The sequence below is a fragment of the Dermochelys coriacea genome, chromosome 1, assembly GCF_009764565.3.
Source record: "Dermochelys coriacea isolate rDerCor1 chromosome 1, rDerCor1.pri.v4, whole genome shotgun sequence".
Classification (NCBI taxonomy): Eukaryota; Metazoa; Chordata; order Testudines; family Dermochelyidae; genus Dermochelys; species Dermochelys coriacea.
Genome location: NC_050068.2, coordinates 292,339,140 through 292,363,786, shown reverse-complemented (window position 1 = coordinate 292,363,786; position 24,647 = coordinate 292,339,140). Strand labels below are relative to the sequence as shown.

The 24,647-nt window shown below is 40.4% G+C and overlaps 1 protein-coding gene across 7 annotated transcripts in view; it reads left to right on the top strand.

Annotated features, from left to right (window-relative positions):
• MON2 (MON2 homolog, regulator of endosome-to-Golgi trafficking) overlaps window positions 1-24,647 on the top strand; it is a 164,407-nt gene that overhangs the window by 121,545 nt on the left and 18,215 nt on the right. For all 7 annotated transcript variants that reach the window (XR_006274838.1, XM_043494107.1, XM_038396881.2 and 4 more), the window contains 3 exons: window positions 3,956-4,146; window positions 19,557-19,617; window positions 24,267-24,390. Coding sequence is in view for 6 of the 7 variants with exons in the window: in XM_043494107.1 (XP_043350042.1) it covers window positions 3,956-4,146; window positions 19,557-19,617; window positions 24,267-24,390 (376 nt within the window). In the remaining variant the exon portion in view is untranslated. The remainder of the gene's footprint in view (window positions 1-3,955; window positions 4,147-19,556; window positions 19,618-24,266; window positions 24,391-24,647) is intronic.

Below are 24,647 nucleotides of genomic sequence, written 5' to 3'. Positions count from 1 at the left end.
GTTGTTTTTCCTAATGGCTCATTACCATGAATAGATCCTTCCACTTTTAGTCTAAATAGCTGGCTGGGGTGTTGCCTACTGGGCATTGCCCAGATGTGACTACATGTGTAATACAGATACATAGTCAATATTCATAACTTCAGATTCAAAAATGATACATGCATACAAATGGAATAATCGTATTCAGCAAATCATAATTATTCTAATGACTCCTTACATGACCCATCTTGTACAAAACGCATCATAATTGTGCCATAATCATATCATATATATATATAATAATATCACTATGAAGAATATGAGGTGCAGTGTCAAACATACTACTTAGAACTCTTTCTGCAGAGTTTAAGCTATAAACAAGCAAATTTAAAAACCTGTGGTAGAGGTTAAGGGGAAAGGTGTATGTCACAGCCCTGGTAAAGCTCTCCCTGCTATATACTCAGAGGCCACTGGTTTGGGTCCACATGTTGGGACTGTGTGTTTTTAAGCTTCCTGATTCTGAGCAGAGCCCTGGCACTGCCTTTTTCTTTGAATCTCTAGGCGCACAGTTGCGGTGCAGATCCTTCATCTTGTACCACCTTCTGAGAGCTGAGATTCCACATTCCAACTGCCTAGGCCCTGTGACCAAAGACAGACTCCCCCACGACCTGATTCCCCACTGGCTTAAACACACGTTTTCTCAAACCTTGTGGACATTCTGGCTTACAGGTTTCCCCTTCAGGGACATGTGATAGGTGAAGCACCTAACATACAGAATTTACAAAGGTTCCAAAACCAATCACTCTTTGCTTTAGATAGCATGAGAAATACACATCTAGTCAAAAAAATAAAACATTTGTACACCATTCCCTGCCTCACTTTCCTAACTACTCTGGAATGTTCCTCACAAACTGGAAGTCTCTCTTTGAAGTTCCAGGTCTCCTCTTCTGGACTCCACTCCTACATTCAGGCTTCTTTTCCAAATCATGGAGTCTTTGGTCCTCCAGCCAGCTTCCTTTTATCTTGGCAGGTCCTCCTTTCAAAGATGTCTCCTCTTTCTCCAAAAATCTGTTCCTTTGTTCTTCCTGTGAGTACTTTCTCTGAGTCCTCTTCCGCACCCCCAAGTCTCTCAGGCTATGTGGTTTTAAAACTTGATCTCTCTGTTCTGCTTCAATTGAAATTCCATTCCTTCAAACCCCAGCCCTGGGAGTTGGAAGAAAACTGGGTCTCCTAGATTCAGCCAGCCCTTTACCAGAAGTTGCTTCCATATGAATGGGCAACCATCAAGGTTTAGCAACCCTCCATTGTCCCTTGTCATAAACTGTTCATAGACAGATTCTCCAAATCATCACATTATGGATTCTTAACCTTAGTGGACTGAAGTAAGATAATTTGTTTAAATTTATACCATAGAACCTCAGAGTTACGAACACCTCGGGACTGGAGGTTGTCCATCACTCTGAAATGTTGGTAATTCTCAACAAAACATTATGGTTCTTTTCAAAAGTTTACAACTGAACATTGACTTTGAAACTTCACTATGCAGAAGAAAAATGCTGCTTTTAACCATCTTAATTTAAATGAAACAAACACAAACAGTTTCTTTACCCTGTCAAATCTTTTTTTAAACTTTCTCTTTATTCTTTTAGTAGTTTACATTTAACACAGTACTGTACCGTATTTGCTTTTTATTTTTGCCTCTGCTGCTGCCAGATTGCATGCTTTCAGTTCCAAATGAGGGGTGTGGTTGACTGGTCAGTTCATAACTCTGGTGTTCGTAACTACTGTACTTGTTAAATGTGTGTATTGAGCTGTTTACTGCAATACTAATATAATTATTCTGAGACAATAAACTTTTTCCTACAATAACTCTTCTTGGAATTCTAGATCTTATGACTGTCTTAGGCAGGGGTAAGGCAGTAGGCAATTTTTGGTCCTAAAAGCTATTGACTAGCTATTAGGGTAGTCATTCAGCTGAGATCACATAACCTTGTTCATTAATTTGACTGTGGTAGCCTAAACATGCAATAGATGTAGACAAAGGTTAAAAAAATTAATAATGTGAATGCCTAAAGACTGGCTTTTAAATCCATGTTTATGTTTATGAAAATAGTAGTGCATGAATTTCAAAAGTACAGTGTACCTGACAACTGAAAATCCTAAATACGGATTTAGGAGTCTAAGATTAGACATCCATTTTTTAAAATCTTGGCCACAGCAATTTCACCTGTGAATTTTGTAATTTTGTTTGGTATGGCCTTCCATTCTAGCTATTATTTTTCAGTGCCTCATAATTTTCTCCAGTATATTTGATACAGTTATTACTCAACCAGGGTACTCTGGCTCTCAAAATATATTTTAAACACACAGCCCATTAGGAAGTCATCTGCTGTTTATCTTTTTACCTTTGTTATTTAGGAATAAAGTCTACAAAATCAACTAGATGAGTAGTGGGATTTTCAAAAGCAGTCAGCAGTGGCATAACGGCTTCCACTGAAATCAATGGAAATTTAATTGGAGCAGATAGCACAACCGTGAGCACTTCTGAAAATCATACCCTAAATGTTGCATCATTGAAACATACAAAGGCTTTGGGAATATATTCTTGACCCTTCTACCTGCTGTACACATTCTGTGCAGAGAGAGAACTTTTAGCATCTTCAGAAGAAATCTTTAAAGCAGCAGTGTTATCTCTCTCTCTCTGTTTGCAAGGCACTGCTGACTTCAGGATTCCACATCTGCATTCTGTGGCAGAGTGGTGCTCTACTTGATGGTCTCTAAAACAACTTCCTGTTTACTTGGTAGCTCTTCTCTCACCTTCCAGTCTTCCAACTCCTCTCTATCTGTTCCTTCTTAAATTATGTAATTACTTGCTACATTCCCAGTCATTGGGATTAGCAAAGGTAGCATGACAGAGAATGGAAAATCTTATCCCTGCTAATTTTGTTTTTCAGGATGACATCTCTGTTCCACCTTGAACAGTTTGTTGGTCTTTTTAAGTTGTCTCCTCTTATTTTTAATAATGACCAGATGCTTCACATGGATGATATATAGTTCATTTTTTTTTTTTACATTTTGCAAGAAGTTTGAATTCCTTATGGCCTTTTCTTCAAATTGATGTTTATCACAACTTGGGAAGCTGCCAGAGCAGTTCTTCCAAGGTAGACAGGGCCAACCTCTCCAGAGCCCCCTCATAGTGATGAACTACCCCCAATTTATTTGCAGAGGGAACGGAACCAATTTGTCAGGATTAGCAGAGATGATGGATGTTATCTAGAAAAAGAAAAGCAGTACTTGTGGCACCTTAGAGACAAACAAATTTATTAGAGCATAAGCTTTCGTGAGCCACAGCTCACTTCATCGGAAGTGAGCTGTAGCTCACGAAAGCTTATGCTCTAATAAATTTGTTAGTCTCTAAGGTGCCACAAGTACTGCTTTTCTTTTTGCGAATACAGACTAACACGGCTGCTACTCTGAAACCTGTCATCTAGAAAAAGAAAATTAGCAGGTAATTTTCCAATGTAATTGCTAATGGATTAACTCTTAACGCTTCTAACCTTTATTTGGTTAATCAGATCTGTGCTTTAGCCCTCTGGCATACAATCAGTAATCTAATGATCACATTTAGAAGAGAAAAGGAGTACTTGTGGCACCTTAGAGACTAACAAATTTATTAGAGCATAAGCTTTCGTGAGCTACAGCTCACTGAAAGCTTATGCTCTAATAAATTTGTTAGTCTCTAAGGTGCCACAAGTACTCCTTTTCTTTTTGCGAATACAGACTAACATGGCTGCTACTCTGAAACCTGTCATTTAGAAGAGAACATCCCAAGTCCCACTAGAAAATGGAGGGAAATGTACTATTTTTTGTGTAACATATCTTTAGAGATCTCCTGCAGAGATTTTCTTTACCATAGATTTATCTGGATCTTACATTTCCTCAAGGAAGTATAAAGCTTTGAACTTTCTCTTCACAGACACTGAGGATACCTCTGAGCTTGAAGTATGCCTGCCCCTCTGAAAGCACGTGGAAACTAGCAGTATCTTCTCTTCTTAAAGTTCTTTCTATTGGACTGCCAGTTGCAAGGCAGCATGCCTCTTCTGGAAAATTTGACAGTATGTGGCCAGAACTAGCCAACACATTTGAAGACTTTTTATTCACCAAAAGGTAAATGCAACTTTAAAAATAAAGTTGTGGAAAAATGTTTATAAATGTTTTACTACTTTACTAAACTGGTCTTTATGGTAGACAATATAATTTGGTGTGTGCTCACGCAAAACATGGAGTCCAGTGGAAACAGTCTTATATTTAATCATATTTTTGCTAGGTGGAAGTGTTTTAAAGCATAAATATACAAATTAAAGAACTTACATTAAAAAGTAACCAATATCCTTTGTTGGAAAAAAGGGAGTTCAGATATTAGGTATTACTCGCTGTATTAAACTAAACTGTGTTTGAAAGACAGGGTACAACTTTTCGTATTTGCCCATTGATCTTCATGCAAACCCCAGTAGACACTTAGTCCTTATGCAGAACTATTAATGTGTATTCAGACCTGTTGGATTTTTCCACTTTGTTAGAACTCAAAGACTTTTTGTTGTTAATTTGAACATCATGTTACTGTAAGATTTTTATTTAATTAATTATTTTTGTTAGGAGTTCCATTGTTATGCTTTTCTTCTACACTCTTCATGAGTTATGAATATTAAAAATTGTACTGCTTGCTTTTCACTTGAAAACCTTTAGTGTTCATGATTTTTTCTTTAGGTCCGAAATTAATAAAATAGCTGCAAAGTATACTTAATTTTGTTCACGATTTGTTAAAAATCTAGAATATAAGATTTATAATCCAGAATAGAATATTTTATATCTATATATTTATCTCTCAAAAACAAGTGTGACTTGTGCAAAGGTGATTTCAGCAGCAGATTCATTGATAAGAGAGTAGAATAGTCGTGTATAAAATGACAGCTCATGAAAAGCATGACACTCCCTCTTTCCTTCTGCAGCCATCTTTAGTGATAATCAACAGCAGTTGGCCATAAGTAGAGCCAGAGGGACAAATTCCATGTTTGATACTCATCTTTTAGTGAAAAACTTTTCCTTAATGTGTGATTTTGGGCTTCCCTTAATATGGTCACAAGATAATTATCCTGCTTCCTATGCTTCCATTTCAGAGAAATTTTATTAAATAAGTTAGACTTGAAATATTCTTCTAATGATTTTCCAGAAAGAGTAAAAGTACTTATATTGCCAATCAAGATTTTAATGTGTTTTGACACTAAATTATTGGGTTGTCTCTTGTTGAGAAAACATAGTTTAGACAACTTTTATGGTTGCATCTCCTTCTGCTATCTCTGGTAGGACTCATTCCTGGGATAAGTAATTTGAGTCAGCTTTAAACAATCAGTTTATTTTGTCTTACTATACGCCTAACAAAAACTTCCTCTTAATAAACTTAATCCAGTGAGATTGTGGGAGAGGACTGGGTGAAAGAAAGTATACATTTACATAGAATGCTACCTTGAGGAATACATATTAATTGTAAAAAATTAAAGAGCCAGGTTAAAACAAACTTGATAAATTACTCAAAAACTCCAAGCAGAAAGGATGACCAATTCAAGATAGGTACTGGAATATCATACTTGTAATTTGTTTGTCCCTGAATGCATAAACCTACAAGTCCAAAACTTACTGTGTAAATCCATTTTGATCAGTGCTATGAACATATTCAACCCCTCTTAAAATTCCTTTACTGTCAGCATATTGCTCTGTGAATCAAATACAGACAACCTGAGAGGAGAGGCTGAGGGAACTGGGATTATTTACTCTGCAGAAGAGAAGAACCAGGGGGGATTTGATAGCTGCTTTCAACTTCCTGAAAGGGGGTTCTAAAGAAGATGGATCTAGACTGTTCTCAGTGGTACCAGATGACAGAACAAGGAGTAATGGTCTCAAGCTGCAGTGGGGGAGGTTTAGGTTGGATATTAGGAAAAGCTTTTTCACTAGGAGGGTGGTAAAGCACTGGGAATAGGTTACCTAGGGAGGTGATGGATTTTTTTTTTTTTTTTTTTTTTAAGGTCAGGCTTGACAAATCCTGGCTGGAATGATGTAGTTGGGGATTGGTCCTGCTTTGAGCAGGGGTTGGACTAGATGACCTCCTGAGATCCCTTCCAACCCTGATATTCTAACTCATTCTCACCTTCAGGGCCCTCCATGATGTAGCTCCTTCTGTCTCTGATCTTGTCTCTTTTTATGCTCTTATAAATGGAAGATAGAAATCATTCCCAAGACTTAAGGCATCCTCAGTTACCCTCAGAACTTCCTTAGCTTCTGCATGTTTTGCTAGAGCCTCCATATTGTGCTTAATTTACCTCAAAATCACTGAAACGCCACAGTTCACAGGAGATCTATTCTTCAGCGATAGACAGGTAACACTGCAAAAAAAAAAAAAACAAAAAAAACAAAAAAAAAAAAAACAAAAAAAACCCCAAGTGTTCCTTGCTCACAACAGTCAAGATGAGAATGAATTTAAATTTTACTTAAGCAGATATTGCTTTCATATTTCCTTGCAATGTTGTGAGAAAATACTCTTCTTAGAGTCCATTTCAAGAGCTTAATCTTGAAACTGTAATCACATTCTCCTGTAAACCAAAATATACAGCATAAATTCATCAGGATCTGTTTTCCAACCAGAAATCCTCTGGGAGACAGGGACTCTCATTTTTTGGACAGTTGATACCATTTGTTGTCAGCATGAGTACTGGAGCTAGTGAACAAGAGAGATGCATCCTGATGTTACATTCTCTACCTCATCTGCTCTTTATCCTCTGACATCCAAGACCTCACTACCAAGGTCATGGTAGAAGAAATTTCTGTTAGAACCAGTACCAGAAGCAGAAATATTCTTAGGTGGATAGTTCATATTATTTATCATGAAAAGTAAAGTATGAAGGTCCAGTTGTGTTAGATGTCAAGAAGTTAATCAGATCAATGAATATGATGGAGTTCCAGATAGGTCCTGGTCATCAGGTCGTATATATCCCACTGGAGAAAAGTTTCTGAGTATACTGTGTGTACATCCCCACAGTTGCCTGTCACTATCGTCGTGTCAGGTTTGCTCTTGGAATATATCACTACCAGTAGAAGACTGACTGGACAGGTAAACCTCTTCTCAACCTCCTAAATACTTTCCTAAAACCCGGTACTGGAGCTTAAGCTACACAGCTGTATTCTGTAAGGGCAAGTTCTCCATCCTCCCCTAATTCTCCCCTGAAACTGTGGTGTGGGGTGCCATGAGGGAGCTGATTTCAGCTCCCTGATCCAGAGCCCTAGCACAAGTCAGACAGGCTCCCCTGCAGTTCTAACTTGTCATTATCCAGAAGAGGATCAAGCATTGCAGAGGTCCTCTCTCACTCTGGCTCCCCCTCACTCTTTCCTCCTTCTTCCCTGCCCTCCCCCCCCCCAATGCTGCTGACCTCTACCTCTCCTCTACTACCAAGTGAGGGAGATGACTGGCAAGGGAGATAGAACTGGTGGAGAGTTCCCACACGAGGGATTCTCCACTGATCATCTCTGGCCATTTTAAGTCGTCTTTGCATTATTGTGAGAGAAGTGCAAAAGTAGACTTGGCAGACCAGAGAATCTGGCTCCTATAGTACTATGCATTTTTTTAAATGCAACTTTGTGCAGATTCTATTTGTGTTATATTAAATTTGTCCTAGTTTAAAATAATGGTTAATTATAGTATTCAGTTCTGCTTTTTGGTATGCTGCAGTAGCCAGATGATCTTTGGTACGCTTTTGAACCCCAAGGACACATTCCAGATCTCTAACCCCCACAGAATGACAACAGAACTATAGTGTACATGCTCCATGAATGCCTCTTCTACCTTACTCACTGATTTAGGTGGTGATAGGTACAGTAGAACCTCAGAGTTACAAAAACCTTCGGAATGGAGTTTGTTCGTAACTCTGAAATGTTCGCAACTCTGAACAAAACATTGTGGTGGTTCTTTCAAAGTTTATAACTGAAGATTGACTTAATACAGCTTTGAAACTTTACTATGCAGAAGAAAAATGTTGCTTTTAACCATCTTAATTTAAATTAAACAAGCACAGAAAGTCTCCTTACTTTGTCAAATCTTTTTTTTAAACATCACTTTTTTAGTAGTGTACGTTTAACACAGTACTGTACTGATTTTTTTTGGTCTCTGCTGCTACCTGATGGCATACTTCCAGTTCCAAATAAGGTGTGAAGTTGACCAGTCAGATTTTAACTCTACTGTTCATAACTCTGAGGTTCTACTGTGTATATCTCATTCATTTTGTTTAGGGGTTTTTTGCTGTTCATTCCTCCATATTTCTGTGTATGTATTTTTGATATGCCAGGCTACTCTGCCTTCTTTTTTTTTTTTCCCTTCTACATTGATCAAGTTGTGTCATATCCCGTATCTTCGTAAAGCCAGCTAAATCATAATTTTGTTCAATAATGAAAACTTCTAGCTCAGCCTGCTTACTACTTAGTCTTCTAGCATTAGAGAATAGACACACGAAAAATTTTGTTGTTGTTGCTTATTTCCTCGTTAATACTTTTGTCAGCGTATCTTTTATTAGTCACAGTTTTCTTTTTCACATTCTCAAATAAACCCATAGATACCCAATTTGGTATTTCAGAATCCCCTTCCCTCTTCCAGCTGCTTCATTTATAGTTCTCAGAAGCAATTTTGTTAACCTAAAACTCAAGAGATGGATTTATTTATTGTTCAAGAGAAGTTTCATATACTCCTTTTAGTAAACTCAGAGGGCTTAATTCTCTTCTCCATATACTGCTTTCTGTTCTTTTTTTCCCCTAAATAATCTTTCTTCATCAACTGTCAATATAACCTGATACAGCATTATTTTCCCTCAAAGATGCGTGGCAATTGGGAATACTGGTTTAAAAAAAAAAAATAGAAGAAAACCATACCACAGTCAGTTGAATCTTATTTTGCTTACATTGCTGTGTGTTGTGTGAAGACAGTGATTTTTGTATCCTTTAGAAATAGGTCTTTCTAGGTGGGAATTTTTAAAGAAAAAAAATAAGTCAAAGCAGCAGGTTTGAGGGCATTTTGTGATTTAGTTTTAATTTTTCATTTGTGATGCCCAACATGGCGATCCATTTGATGCTGTATCACGAATCAACTCCTTTCATTGCTAGTTTTCTAAGGCAAGTCGTACACCACAAACAGGAATTGATCATGTTTTCCTCACCTGTGTCATTAAAAGTGTTCAGTTCACCTGTAGCCAAGAAAATGTGCCCCATACTGCAGGATGTATTAAATTTAATCTTTACTCTTTTGTTAGGGGTTAAGGTTTACTTTCCAGAGATTTGCAATAAGATCCTTAGATTTCCTATTAGATTTTACCTTTCATCTTGATGGAGTGCCAGTTGGATATTCTTAGGTTTGAGTAGCAGCCGTGTTAGTACTCATTTCTTGAACACATACCTCATGGTATGATATACTATAGAGCAGGGGTCAGTAACCTATGGCACACATGCCAATTTTTAATGGCACGCTGCTGTCTGCCGCAGACAGCAGCGTGCAATTAAAAATCCTGCCCGGCCCGGCCCACTCTTCTCTGCCCACCGCTCTCTCCTTGCAGGGCAGGCAAGCTTCCTCTTCCCCCACCTCTTCCCCCAGCATGCAGGGTTCCTGCCCCTCCTTCTCTCCCTCCCAGCGGCTGATCAGCTGACAGCCCTTGCGGGGGAGGGGGAGAGGGAAAAGCGGAACCGCAGCACGCTCTCTGCTCCGGGGACGTTGGGGAAGGGGGTGGAATCAGGGCATATCCCCTCCAGCCCCGTCGTGAGCCGCTCAGGGCAGGGGGCTGGGAGCACCCGCAGCCCTCTGCCCTGACCCCTGCACCCCCCACACCCCAACCCCATGCCCTGACTCTTGCACCCCCATATCCACATCCCCATCACCACCCTGAGCACCAAACGGGAGCTCCTGCACACACACCCCCATTCCCACCTGCACCCTTCGCACCAAATGGGAGCTACCCAAACCTCCTTCCCCAACCCCGAGCCCCCTCCCTCATTCTACCTCCTGGCCAGACCCTGCACCCCAACCCCCACCCTGCTCCTTCACCCCCAGCCCTGTTCTCAGTGGACTCCTACCCTCATCTCAGTGCAGAGACAGGAAGAGAATGAGCCAGAACCAGGGAGAAAGTAGGTACCTACTCTGTGTGGACAGGGCCGGGACCCCAGACCGGCAGCAGGCTGACTGGGGCCGGCAGCCGGGACCCTGGCTGGCAGGAGCCGGCGGACGAAACCCCAGACTGGCAGCGGGCTGAGCTGCTCAGCCCACTGCTAGTCTGGGGTCCTGGCCGCCGGCCTCGCTCAGCCCGCTGCCGGTCTGGGGTTCTGGCTGCCGGCCCCTTGCCAGCCAGGGTCCCAGTCGCAAGCCCCGTTCAGCCCGCTGTCAGCCTAGGTGAATGTAACCCCAGACCGGCAGCGGGCTGAGTGGGCCGGCAGTGTAAGTTCAGCATTTTAATTTAATTTTAAATGAAGCTTCTTAAACATTTTGAAAACCTTGTTTGTATACAATAGTTTAGTTATATAATATATAGACTTATAGAGACAGACTTCTGAAAAACTTTAAAATGTAGTATTGGCACGTGAAACCTTAAATTAAAGTAAATAAATGAAGACTCGGCACACCACTTCTAAAAGGTTGCCAACCCCTACTATAGAGGTACGTGCTTCCTTCATTGTGCACATGACTGACAGTAAAGGGAAGTTGGTTATAAGTTATTGGTTATAAGTTGCAAAGAATAGGAAAAGTTTTACTTATGTAGTATGAGATTTGAATTGGCTGTTGCAATAAGTCATATGTTCTGAAAGATGTGATCTTTTCTGAAGAGTTTGGGGTTTAAAAGTTGTCTTAGCCATTTAATAAAAAAATTGATTCATCATGCAGTTCTTACTATAGCGAATTTATAAACTCCCAGTTAAGAAGTTTATAAGGAATGAATATATATAACAGTGATGCTTTTGGCACAGTTCAAGCAGGAAGAAGTGTATTTGCATCAATCCTGTAACAGCTGCCATTCTATTATTTGTTATAGTGGAGCTCTAGTGCCAGCAGTTGAGAAGCCCTTTGTGTTTAAAGGACAACTGTTGTTAGTACTCGTTTAAAAAAAAAAAAAAAAAAATCTATCCAGTTACTCAGCTTGTCTTGAAATTTGATGTGCTGAATGGGATATGGGTAGTGATCCAATTTTGGGGTCTTTTGGTCAGTGGGTTCCCAAGAGACAGCCTTTTGAAATAAATAGATTTTTAAAAACTTTTCATTATTGCAAAGTTACAAAAAAAATGTTACATACGATGTTGTCCATTTCTGGTTCAGGAACAGGTCAATATTTAAAGATTCTGGCTTTTTGCATGGGAAGTCCTCTTTTGAATTGTACTCAAAATGGTGACCAAATTTCTAAATACACCTCTACCCCGATATAACGCGACCCGATATAACATGGTAAAGTAGTACTCTGGGGGGTGAGGCTGCGCGCTCCAGCGGATCAGCGCGTCTGGCTCCGACACGCTGTTCTAAGCGGCGTGTTAAGGGTGCCGGGCCGGGGCTAAGGGCTTGGATAAGGGGCAGAGGGTCTCAGGGGGCAGTCAGGGAGCAGGGGGGATTGGATGGTTCGGATGTTCTGGGGACGGGGCGGTAAGGGGAACGGGAGCATTAGATAGGGCATGGGAGTCCCGGGGGCATGTCAGGGGGCAGGCATAGGAGTCGGGGCAGTCAGGGGACAGGGAGCGGGGGGGGTAGGATGGGTCGGAGGTTCTGAGGGGGCAGGAAGTGACTATTAATAACGGAAATGCTCGAGGCCAAAGCAAGTTCGATATAACACAATTTCACTTATAACGCATTAAGATTTTTTGGCTCCTGAGGACCGCGTTATGTCAGGGAAGAGGTGTACCTGTCCTCTTTTTGACGCTTCTCTTGTATACGTACGTACTTAGAGATCAAATCATGACTCTGGTCCTCGTACTGTGGTTACTCCCAAAGAGTGCGTGGGGACCCTCTAGCCCTGTGAGGTAACAAAATTCAGAACATTACTAGCAAAAGAGTTTGGTTCTCCAGTTAGTCTCTTGAATAAGGATCTAGCACCAACAAATCAGACTGAGAATGTGCAGAGAGCAAGGTTGAGAGGATTTGTAGGTGGAAAGCTATCACAGCAGCTGGATTATAGCTTGGGGGATAAGCAGTAAGACTTCGATCCTGAACTCACCCAGCCAGTGACTGTTTAAATCCTACTTCAGGCTGAAATCTGGGAAAGTCTGGAAGGCATATTGCTAAAATCCATCTCTGTGAGGAGTTTTTATTTGTGGGGAATGTAATCAAAAATAAAATAAAGATGTGAAGGCTTGCTGGTAGGGGAGGGGTATTTTAGGGTGTGAAAGGAATAGAGGTGAGATGGATTTGTAGCTGCATTGAGGGGGGCTTAGGGGAGAGGGATAGATGGTAGTGGAGGTCTGAGGGATTGAGGGGATTGGAGGTGGGACATTGAGAAGGGGACATGGGGCTGAGTAGGAGGTCTGGGGGAGAACAGGGACGGGGCACCAGACATTCTCCCTTCCTGTGTATGTGCTGGGATCTGGAACTCCCTTGCCCCTCTAGAGGATTCTGAGCCCCTCTTCCTGCGCCCCACTCCCCCATTATGAGAGCTGGGTATGGGGGGCTTTGCCTGTCCATGGGTATCTGGCCCCTCTCATGTGAGCCAGGTTCTGGGTGGTCCCTGCTCCCCCGTGGTGTCTGAGCCCCTGCTCCCCCATTCCCGTGTGTGTGTGCTATGATCTGGGGGGGGTTGTTAGGGTTGCCGACCCTCCAGGATTGGCCTGGAGTCTCCAGGAATTAAAGAATCATCTTTAATTAAAGATTATGTCATGTGAAGAAATCTCCAGGAATACATCCAACCAAAATTGGCAACCTTAGGGCTTGTACTCACCTATGGAATCCAATCACATACACACACCCCTCATGTGAGGTAGGTTTTGGAGGGGATTTACCTTTCTGGGTGGATATGAGCTCCTCTCCCTACTCCTCCCATCACATGAGATGGGACCTTTCTCCTCTAAGGGGGCCTAAGCCATTCTCCCTACCGCTCTCCATGTGAGCCAGGATCTGGATGGGCAGCTTGGAACAAGCATGCTCGGAGCATGCACCAAGAACCAACTGCTGTGAGATGACTGGGATGAGGAATTGAGAATGGGTATACTTGTCACATATCAGAAACTCTCTCCAACACTGGAGGGGAGGGATAGGAACACCCACTGTCATGAATGGAGCAGTTGTCAGAGCTGCTATTTCAGGCTGCATTCATCTCCACTGCGTATTTTCTTTCAGCTGCAAACATCTCATTGAGATGAATGGGCCATTTCACACCACTCTGACCCTGCTATGCTGCTGATCTCCCCATTCTCCTAATTTCATATAATATTATAGTGGAGTGCCAGCTCTGCTCTAGCTAAGGTCGGGAAACTATTCCTGCTTAAAGATTGACTCTTCTTAGTATTCTAAAATCCATATGCTTACATGGATTATCTTGAAATTTGCTATACCTTGTTGGAGTGTAGTGTAGGATTATTAAAATATCCTGGAGTGCATTGTCCCACATAGTGCTGGTGCATGGCCTCTGGGCTTCTACACCTCCCTGAGGTGTTATAACCTTGTCTATATTAAGACAGTTTTTTGAAAAGTTTCCACTGAATGTAGTTAACACTGTTTGAGCTTCATTAGTGTTAGTAATAGTGGAAGCCAACATTTTAAACATTGTTTCTTCTAAGCCTGCTTATAGTACTTCTAATCAACATGGTACTTCAAATGCTGGTTTATAAATGCTGGTTTATAAACACTGAGGGTTAATTTTGTTGCTAACACCAGTAAAACTGAACTAATACTGGCAATGGTGGGAGACTTGCTTTCTTTCTTTGCAAAATTGCAATAGCATAGAACAGATAGTTGCCCAGATTTTCCCAGAGTCCAGTGATGTTAGCACATCTAAGTGGGGTGGTAGGTGTTGCCATGTAAAGCATAGTGGTGATGGTAGAAAAGTTGCTGTGTGGATGCAAATGGAACTGTTTTTCTTTTAACCAGTTAAGGTGATCTTGCCACTTAATTATGATTTTGTAATCAGTTAGGCTATGTCTACACTAAAACTAATTCTGTTCCCTGATTCACTACCTTTTTTCTCAGCCTTGAATCAAACATCCAGGATTCCTTTGTGTGCTCCTTCAATTGCTCTTTCTCCTCTTGGCAAACAACTGGATTGGCTGCCATGATTTGTCTTTTCCCTTTCTATAAACTAGATGCAAAAACAGAGAAATCTCTGGCCAGCAAAGTTAAGGACAATAAGGTTATGTATAACAGGAATAAAAGGAACCTCAACAATGATATTATCCATTAATGGAACAACTGTCAATAATGCAAAAAAGGCATAAGCATTCAATAAAAATTTCTGTTCTGTATTTGGGAAAAAGTTAAATGATGTATTCATATCAGATGATGATCATGATGAGGAAATACTTTTAACTCCAGCAGTAGCTACTAAAGATAGACACTTTTAAATCAGCAGGTCTGGATAACTTTCATCCAGCAGTTTACAAAGAGATGATTGAGGAACTTTCTGAACCATTAGTGTTGATTTTTAGTAAGGCTTAGAACACTGGGAAGGTGGCAGAGGACGGGAATAAATCTAATGTAGTACCGTTCTTTTAAAAAGATAAATGAGATCACCAAATAATAATAGAACTTCTAGTTTGACAATGATCCTGGGGAAAATAGAATGGCTGATATGGGACTCAGTTTAAAGATTAAAAGAGGGTAACTAAAGTCAATCAACATGGGATTATGGAAAACAGATCTTTTCAAACTATATTCATATTTTTGATGAAATTACAAATTTAGTTGATAATAATAATAATGTTGATTTAATGTACTTTGATTTCTGTAAGGCGTTTGACTTGATACCACAAAATGTTTTGATGAAGAAACCAGAGCGATACAATTCAACATGGCACATATTAAATTGATTAAAATCTGACTGACTAATAGGTCTCACAATATAATTGTAAATGTGGGGTTATCGCTGAGCAGGTATGTTTCTAATAGAGTCCAATAGGGATTGGGTCTTGGCCCTGTACTATTTTTAATAGTTTTATGAGTGATCTGAAATAAAATACTAAACTTCTACTGATAGTTTGTAGATGACCCAAAGATTTGGGGAGTGGTACATAATGAAGACAGGTCACTGATACTGAATGACCTGGATCCCTTAGTAAACTGGGTTTAAGCAAACCATATGTGTTTCAGTATGGCCAAATGTAGGGTCATTCATCTAGGAACAAATAATGTAGGTCATACTTACATGATGGGGCACTCAATCCTGGGAGGGAGCAACTCTGAAGAAAACTTTGGGGTCATGGTGGGTAATCAGCTGAACATGAGATTCCAGGCTAAAAGTACTAATGTGACCTTGCATGTATAAACAGGGGAATAGGAGTAGGGAGATTATATTACATCTGTATTTGGCATCGGTACAAGTACTCGTGTGTCCAGTTCTGGTGTCCACACTTCAGGAACGCTGTTGAAAAATTAGAGAGGGTTCAGAGAAGAGGCACTTAGAATCCAAGCCCGCCATAGTGCCAAAATTTGGCTTAGAGATGCAGATAATTAAATGTGGTGGAAGAGTTCCAAAATTAAAACATTAGATTTGGATTGCAACACTTTGCAGCCTTCAGTGATGGAGCAGTTAGATGCTGAACAATCTAGATACTGACTTGTGACGCATACAAAAGAAGAGAAGAGACACAAGAATGATCAAAAGATTGGACAATGTGCCTTTCAATGAAAGACTCAAGGAGTTCAGTCTATTTAGTTTACCAATAAGGTGAAGGAGTGATTTGATCACAATCTGTAAGTTCCTACAAGGGGAACATAAATTTGATAAGTAAGGGTTCTTCAGTTTATTAAACAAAGGTGTAATAAGATCCAATGGCTAGAAGTTGAAGCTACACAAATTCCTACTAGAAAGAAGGTGCAATTGTATAAACATTGGAACAACTTAACACGAATTGTGATGGATTTTCCATCACTGGAAATTAAGTCAAGATTGAATGTTTTTCTGAAAGATGTACTCTACTTCAACCACAACCATTGGACTTGAAGCAGGAATTAATGCAGGCAAGTCCTGTGGCCTGTGTCATTTAGGAAATCAAATTAGATGATCACAATGGTCTGGCCTTGGGATCTGTGACTTTACCCTTTGTCTCTTGAGTTGGGGTAGATTTGCAGTCTACCTGTGGGGCTGGATATGGGTAGATTTTTTTTTTTTGAAATGAAACCTAGGTAGGAGAGAAGAAACTAAAGTATATTCAAGGTTGTATGGTTGGCAGTTGTTGGTGTCAGAAGAGCTCAGGCCAATGAAAAGATGAAACGTTAATTTCTCTGTCATAGAACATAACATCCTCCAAGCAATAAGGATTGCTTTCTTTACAATGGAAATTTAGAGAGAGACAACTACATTGTTTTTTCTAATAAGCCAAAATCATTCTGAACTTTTAAGAGTCAATATATTATTCCTTTAAGTTAAACTTTAATTTGCACCAAGAGAGCTGTGAGTAGCATGCTGGTGTATTACTGCATCACAGTAATTCTTAGAGACTTTTTTGGAAGCAGCTTAAACCATTATATGAAGTAATATTCAAAACAGAAAAAATGTGTGCAAGTGTACATAGACTATAACAACATACAAAAAAACTACATCAAAAGAACACTGAGGTTGAAAAATCAAGCACTCAAAAGTGGGGACATGCCAGAATTAAGGTTGGTTTTACAGCCTTTAATTCAGCCTCCCCTATATGTATGCATTGTGATACAACCTTTAATTACATCATTACTACAGTTATTGCATAGATATCTTCCCCATTCAGTGTACACAAAGAGTAGTGCTCATTGAACAGGTGGCTAATCAATATCTTTATATCCTCAGCATTTGGTGTGTGGGTCCTGTGCTGGCTTACTGCACGGCACCCAACACTTGCAGCAAATACAGAATTTTAAATTTTCTTATTCCTTTTTTTATGGCACCCATTACCACAGTAGCTGAGTGTTTCACAAATATTATTTAATTTAGCTTCACAATATTCCTGTGAGGCAGATAGATATTGTTTGTAGTATCTAGATCAGTGGTCCCCTAACTTTTCATGGTCATGCCCCCCATGGCAGCCAGGGCCAGGAGCAGACTGGGTAAAGGAGCCAAAACTGGGGCCCCAGCTGGGGGTGGGGCTGGGAATGGAAGCCATAGCAGGGCCACAATTGGGAGCAAGTCTGGGGCTGGGAGCGGAGCCAGAGCAGGGCTGGGAGTGGAGCCAGGGGCAGAGCAGACCTCCCTGCTTCCCATGGGGGCTGGCCAGGGCCCCCTGCACCCTCCCAAACATTCATCTGCAGCTCTGGGGGGGTGCCCCACAATTTGGGGATCTTTGGTCTAAATTGTTTTTAAAAACAAGCCAGGAAAAGAATTTCTATTTGCGTTGTTGTGAACCTTTATATCCATAGCACAGATCTTAACTGGTTGAGCTAATGGAGTAACTGGTAGTAGTAGTAGGTTTTTATCCTCCATTTAGACAGTCACAAGCTGGGGATAGGGTACACAGTTTGCAGTGGGTTTTACAAGAATTTTCTAGACAGCAAATGAATGTTAAGACTTGGGCTTTCTGGAGGGGAGTATAGTGGTCACAGACCCTTCTGTTGTTTTCTTCCCTGAAGCCTATGCCCTTTTGGACTTGGCCCCCCTTTCTCGACTTTTATCCAACTCCAACCTACGCTTGTCTGTTCTGCTCCTCATCCCCTCTGCATTCAAGTAAGGTGTTTTTCTTCTCCTCCTCTATGCTGCTTGGCTGCTAGCATGGGAAGCACTGAGAGCAAAGGAGAGAGAGTCTCTTTCCTTTCAGTTTTAGTGTCAGGAATCACAGTGGCCCCCAGCAGACAGGATGAGCAATTGCAGGGAAAGTCCTGAAGCCTTGGAATTGAGTATGAACAATGTGGTTGGCATAAAGGAGATATGTGGGACTGGAACATGTTCAGTGCAGACAGAATGTTTGGAGAATCTAGCTGCCAAATTCTGAGAGGCTTCCGTTTGCATAGGGTTATAAATTGGCCATATTTGAGTGAATTTTCACAGGAGAAGCAAAGTACATTACCCTGACCCCAAAGGGACCCCTGTGCCCACCTTCGTCTCTACTCTAAAGCATGGAGATCCTAGAATTTCTCAGTGAAATGATTGTAAGAATTTTAACACTGGCAAAAAAACATATTTTCCCCTAACTTTGTCCTCAGAAATTGCGGAATCATTTTTACTGAATGGTTAAAGCTTGGCAAAGTTATAAGCAACTAAAACGAGTGTCTTACAATGCACAGCATTAGGCACACTTAACTATAGGAGTCCCTAGACAATAAATTACATAAAAAATGTAAATTAAAATATGAGGATTGGGTGCGTCTACTGACAGGACAAAAAGATTGTGCCAACTGTTTTGAAACTTACAGAAGCTCTCAGCTTCATAAACGAAGGGCACATGCATTACAAAAGTAATGTAACATCGTAGAGGAGAAAACATGAAATAATACAGAATTAATTGTTTGTGAAACACCCACAATACTTCAGTTTCATGTCAGCATCATGATTTAAAATATGGAACAAGCCCAAATATTTTTATGGGGTAAAATTCAGTGATGGATGCACTCTTGGTAAACAGGAATGAGAGAAAATGAACATTTGGTAGTTCAAATTGTGTGTTTCTGTTTTTTTTTAAAAGAGGGGAGAATATTGTACCAATTACAAAAATCTGGTAGACATGTGGGAAAATCATGTAAAATTCAAAATAAGTGCTTTTTAAGGTTTTTTAAAAATAAAAATGACAAAAATACCATAACCGTGTGTCCAGAGAGGATAAGCAACAATGGTAAAATATGTTTGATCCACTGCGATGTGTCTGTGGAATCTTTGTAAAGGGTTTACAGTGGTCCCCTACCTTTTCATGGTTGCTATTATGACATGAACAGAAATGAACCTGTTGACACACTGATAAATTACTCCTGTACTACAGTCTTTATCTTCGCAAATTTCTGATATTTTTTAATTGAAGTGCTGTTTTAAAAAACACTAATACAGATGATTACAAACACGTGCAATAGCTAATGAAACAAAGTACATATCAAAATCATACTGTAAATGACATGATTACTATTTAAAGTCAATAATCAACTGTTTTTGTAACACTTTATTATGGTTTCTTACATTTTTAATATAATGTTTTTTCCCTCGGTCCTTTTTAGCTTGTTTTATTTATTCTTATGCTGTAAGGTTTGTATTCTAAAATATTAATTAGTCTCTGTCATATACAGTACTGGCTTTATGTATATCAATATTTATTATTTTCATACTGTGCATGCTTCTGTCTCTTTATCTTTACAATTTCCAGAAGATTCTACTCACTTTAAAAGTATAACATAATATTTTCATGTTTCTTTTTAGTATACCTCCAGATAATCTTTCTATTCAAGAGTTTCAGAGAAACGAGAGTATTGATGTTGAGGTGAGGAGACTAGAGTGTTTTTGTATTACCTTATATATAAACTAACTAGGAATGTTCAGACTCATAGGTAACTGTCATAAATTAACATCTGGATAAAACTGTGGTGGTTGTTGAATTTTACTGACTTAGCTGCAACTTTTTTGATCAGTAAAAAAGGTAAAAAAAAACAAAAACATGGGTCCAGACTGTGGCTGTCTTTTGGGGTGTGCATAGTGGTGGGAAGTCGTGCACAAGGAGTTCTTTGTTGGTATCAACTGGGGTACAAGACAACCCCAAGGAATGGGGAGGAAGTGGGACATATCTCTGCCTCCCACACATTATCTGGTTCTGTTTAGAGGTAATGCATGTGGCAGCCTCCCAAGGGATGGTTTCAGAGTAGCAGCCGTGTTAGTCTGTATTCGCAAAAAGAAAAGGAGTACTTGTGGCACCTTAGAGACTAACAAATTTATTAGAGCATAAGCTTTCGTGAGCTACAGCTCACTTCATCGGATGCATTTGGTGGAAAAAACAGAGCTGCTGGTGATGGCTTATCTTAAGTGATCACTCTCCTTACAGTGTGTATGATAAACCCATTGTTTCATGTTCTCTATGTGTGTATATCAATCTCCCCTCTGTTTTTTCCACCAAATGCATCCAATGAAGTGAGCTGTAGCTCACGAAAGCTTATGCTCTAATAAATTTTAGTCTCTAAGGTGCCACAAGTACTCCTTTCCAAGGGATGGTATAATCGCTGCAATTCTCCACAGTTCACTGAAGCCTCCTGCTGTCCTGAATTAAAAAGTCTCATTAGGTTTCTCTGAGAAGGTGCAGCTCCATCCAGTCCCATACTCAAGGTCATACTTTAATGGCACAATCTGTCCCATAATTGTTAAATAGAAGTATTTCTGTATTCATAAATAGTCCTTATCAAACACTCATAGAGGACCACACTGTGAATCCCTTACTCCCACTTGTGAACTGTTACTCGCACAAGTAGCTGCTTACCATTTGAGAGTAACATGTTCACAACCTGGCCTAAAGTGAATGCCTCATGTTGCACTTTCTTAAGAGTACTTGTGGCACCTTAGAGACTAACAAATTTATTTGAGCATAAGCCTTCAGATTGAAGTGTTCTCCGACTGGTTTTTGAATGTTATAATTCTTGACGTCTGATTTGTGTCCATATATTCTTTTACGTAGAGACTGTCCAGTTTGACCAATGTACATGGCAGAGGGGCATTACTGGCACATGATGGCATATATCACATTGGTAGATGCGCAGGTGAATGAGCCTCTGATAGTGTGTCTGATGTGATTAGGCCCTATGATGGTGTCCCCCGAATAGATATGTGGACAGAGTTGGCAACGGGCTTTGTTACAAGGATAGGTTCCTGAGTTAGTGGTTCTGTTGTGTGGTGTGTGGTTGCTGGTGAGTATTTGCTTCAGGTTGGGGGGCTGTCTGTAAGCAAGGACTGGCCTGTCTCCCAAGATCTGTGAGAGTGATGGGTCGTCCTTCAGGATAGGTTGTAGATCCTTGATGATGCGTTGGAGAGGTTTTAGTTGGGGGCTGAAGGAGATGGCTAGTGGCGTTCTGTTATTTTCTTTGTTGGGCCTGTCCTGTAGTAGTTGACTTCTGGGTACTCTTCTGGCTCTGTCAATCGGTTTCTTCACTTCAGCAGGTGGGTATTGTAGTTGTAAGAATGCATGATAGAGATCTTGTAGGTGTTTGTCTCTGTCTGAGGGGTTGGAGCAAATGCGGTTATGTCGTAGAGCTTGGCTGTAGACAATGGATCGTGTGGTATGATGTGGATGAAAGCTAGAGGCATGTAGGTAGGAATAGCGGTCAGTAGGTTTCCGATATAGGGTGGTGTTTATGTGACCATCGCGTATTAGCACCGTAGTGTCCAGGAAGTGGATCTCTTTTGTGGACTGGTCCATGCTGAGGTTGATGGTGGAATGGAAATTGTTGAAATCCTGGTGGAATTCCTCAAGGGCTTCTTTTCCATGGGTCCAGATGATGAAGATGTCATCAATGTAGCGCAAGTAGAGTAGGGGCATTAGGGGACGAGAGCTGAGGAAGCGTTGTTCTAAGTCAGCCATAAAAATGTTGGCATACTGTGGGGCCATGCGGGTACCCATCGCAGTGCCGCTGATTTGAAGGTATACATTGTCCCCAAATGTGAAATAGTTATGGGTGAGGACAAAGTTACAAAGTTCTGCCACCAGGTTAGCCGTGACAGTATCGGGGATACTGTTCCTGACGGCTTGTAGTCCATCTTTGTGTGGAATGTTGGTGTAGAGGGCTTCTACATCCATAGTGGCTAGGATGGTGTTTTTAGGAAGATCACCAATGAATTGTAGTTTCCTCAGGAAGTCAGTGGTGTCTCGAAGATAGCTGGGAGTGCTGGTAACATAGGGCCTGAGGAGGGAGTCGACATAGCCAGACAATCCTGCTGTCAGGGTGCCAATGCCTGAGATGATGGGGCGTCCAGCATTTCCAGGTTTATGGATCTTGGGTAGCAGATAGAATACCCCAGGTCGGGGTTCTAGGGGTGTATCTGTGCGGATTTGTTCTTGTGCTTTTTCAGGGAGTTTCTTGAGCAAATGCTGTAGTTTTTTGGTAACTCTCAGTGGGATCAGAGGGTAATGGCTTGTAGAAAGTGGTGTTGGAGAGCTGCCTAGTAGCCTCTTGTTCATATTCCGACCTATTCATGATGACGACAGCACCTCCTTTGTCAGCCTTTTTGATTATGATGTCAGAGTTGTTTCTGAGGCTGTGGATGGCATTGTGTTCTGCACCGCTGAGGTTATGGGGCAAGTGATGCTGCTTTTCCACAATTGCAGCCCGTGGACGTCGGTGGAAGCACTCTATGTAGAAGTCCAGTCTGTTGTTTCGACCTTCAGGAGGAGTCCACCCAGAATCCTTCTTTTTGTAGTTTTGGTAGGAAGGTGTCTGTGGGTTAATATGTTGGTCAGAGGTGTGTTGGAAATATTCCTTGAGTCGGAGATGTCGAAAATAGGATTCTAGATCACCACAGAACTGCTCCCACCCACCCTACCCCCCTCTGTTCCTCAGATGTTCTTGTTAACTGCTGGAAATTGCCTACCTTGCTTGTCACCCTGAAAGCTTTTCCTCCTTTCCCCCCCCGCTGCTCGTGATGGCTTATCTTAAGTGATCACTCTCCTTACAGTGTGTATGATAAAACCCATTGTTTCATGTTCTCTGTGTGTGTATATAAATCTCCCCACTGTATTTTCCACCAAATGCATCCGATGAAGTGAGCTGTAGTTCACAAAAGCTTATGCTCAAATAAATGTGTTAGTCTCTAAGGTGCCACAAGTACTCCTTTTCTTTTTGCGAATACAGACTAACACGGCTGCTACTCTGAAACCTTTCTTAAGAGTGAAGCAACACTTGATTAGCCAAGAGATTGTACGCATTCAGTAATCCTGATTTATTTAAGCAGTGACTGTGTTCACCTCTAGAAAAAAACAAAGAAAGAAGGAACAGGAAGATATGGTCCTTGCTCCAGAAACTTTAAATCTGAATGAAGCAACTCCGACACATAGAGTCCTTGATGACCTCAGGCAGGTTATCAGACAGTACTGCAGTTACAGTATTTGGTTGGGTTAACATTGGAAAAGCCTTGGAGAAGGAAGAGACATTTGAATGAAGAGAGACTGGTCACTTTTCACACCAGGGCTGAGTTAAGAGTTCTAGATTGAAGGGCAGTGATAATTATATGCTTTAGCTTCAGTTATCTCCCAAGGACTGCAGCCAGGATATACAGAGCTCAGGATTAATAATGGAAGCAGGGTCCCCTGTAGTGGCCTAGATGAGTGGTTCTCAACCTACACAGAAGTCTTGCAGGGGACATATCAACTCATTTAGATATTTGCTTAGTTTTATAACAGATTACATAAAAAGCATTAGCAAAGTTAGTACAAACTAAAATTTCATACAGACAATGACTGGTTTATACTGCTCTATATACTATACACTGAAATACAAGTGAAATACTTGCATTCTAATTGATTTATTTTATAATTAGATGATAAAAATGAGAAAGTAAGCAATTTTTCAGTAATAGTGTGCTATGATACCAATATATTTTTGTCAGATTTTGTAAGCAAGTAGTTTTTAAGTGAGGTGAAACTTGGGGGTATGCAAGACAATAGACTCCTGAAAAGGGGTACAGTAGTCTGGAAACGTTGAGAGCCACTGACCTAGATCTAGTGTGCAGTAAAACAGATCTACTGATGGGCATGGCACCTAACTCTAAATTCAGTTTGAAGTAAACATTTCAGCAATGGGATCTACTGAGTGATCTGCCCTTCAGAAGATCAGGCAGATGCCTAAAATATGAATTTAGAAGCCTAATTTTAAGATCCTATTTTTGAAGAGTTTAGCCATTCTGTATTAGCAATTTTACAGCAGTAAGCATAGTATATATAAAAGATGTTGCTTCTCAAGTTTCACTGAGCATGACCATTATTCATACTTTATTTGAACATTGTTTTGTTTCATTTAATGAATGCATCCAGACTATAACTTTCTGTATCTTGTTCTATTTCTTTAAGTTTATATATGTTTTCTAAGTGTTAGTTGTAATTTTAATCACTGAATTTTTCCTAGAAAACAAATTTTAAATGTATTTCATTTGTTTTAGGTGGTGCAGCTCATCAGCACAGAGATACTGCCATATGCTAATTTTATTCCCAAGGAATTTGTTGGTCAGATAATGACTATGCTTAATAAAGGTTCAATACATTCTCAGTCATCCTCATTTACGGGTATGTTACCTGAATTATAAACAAAAGATATAATAACCAGTGTAAAAATCCTGTGGAAGGCAAATTAAAATGTGCATATTACAATACTGATTTTACCAAAGATTTTAAACTGCATGTATTACTTATTCACCAATATCATGAATAAGTTTCCAGCCCACAGAGGTGATCTCAAATACTGTAATTTCTTAATCTATGGGATAACTTTCATGCTATGAAGAATGCATAGTATTTTGTTTGCAACTTTCTGGTAATATTTC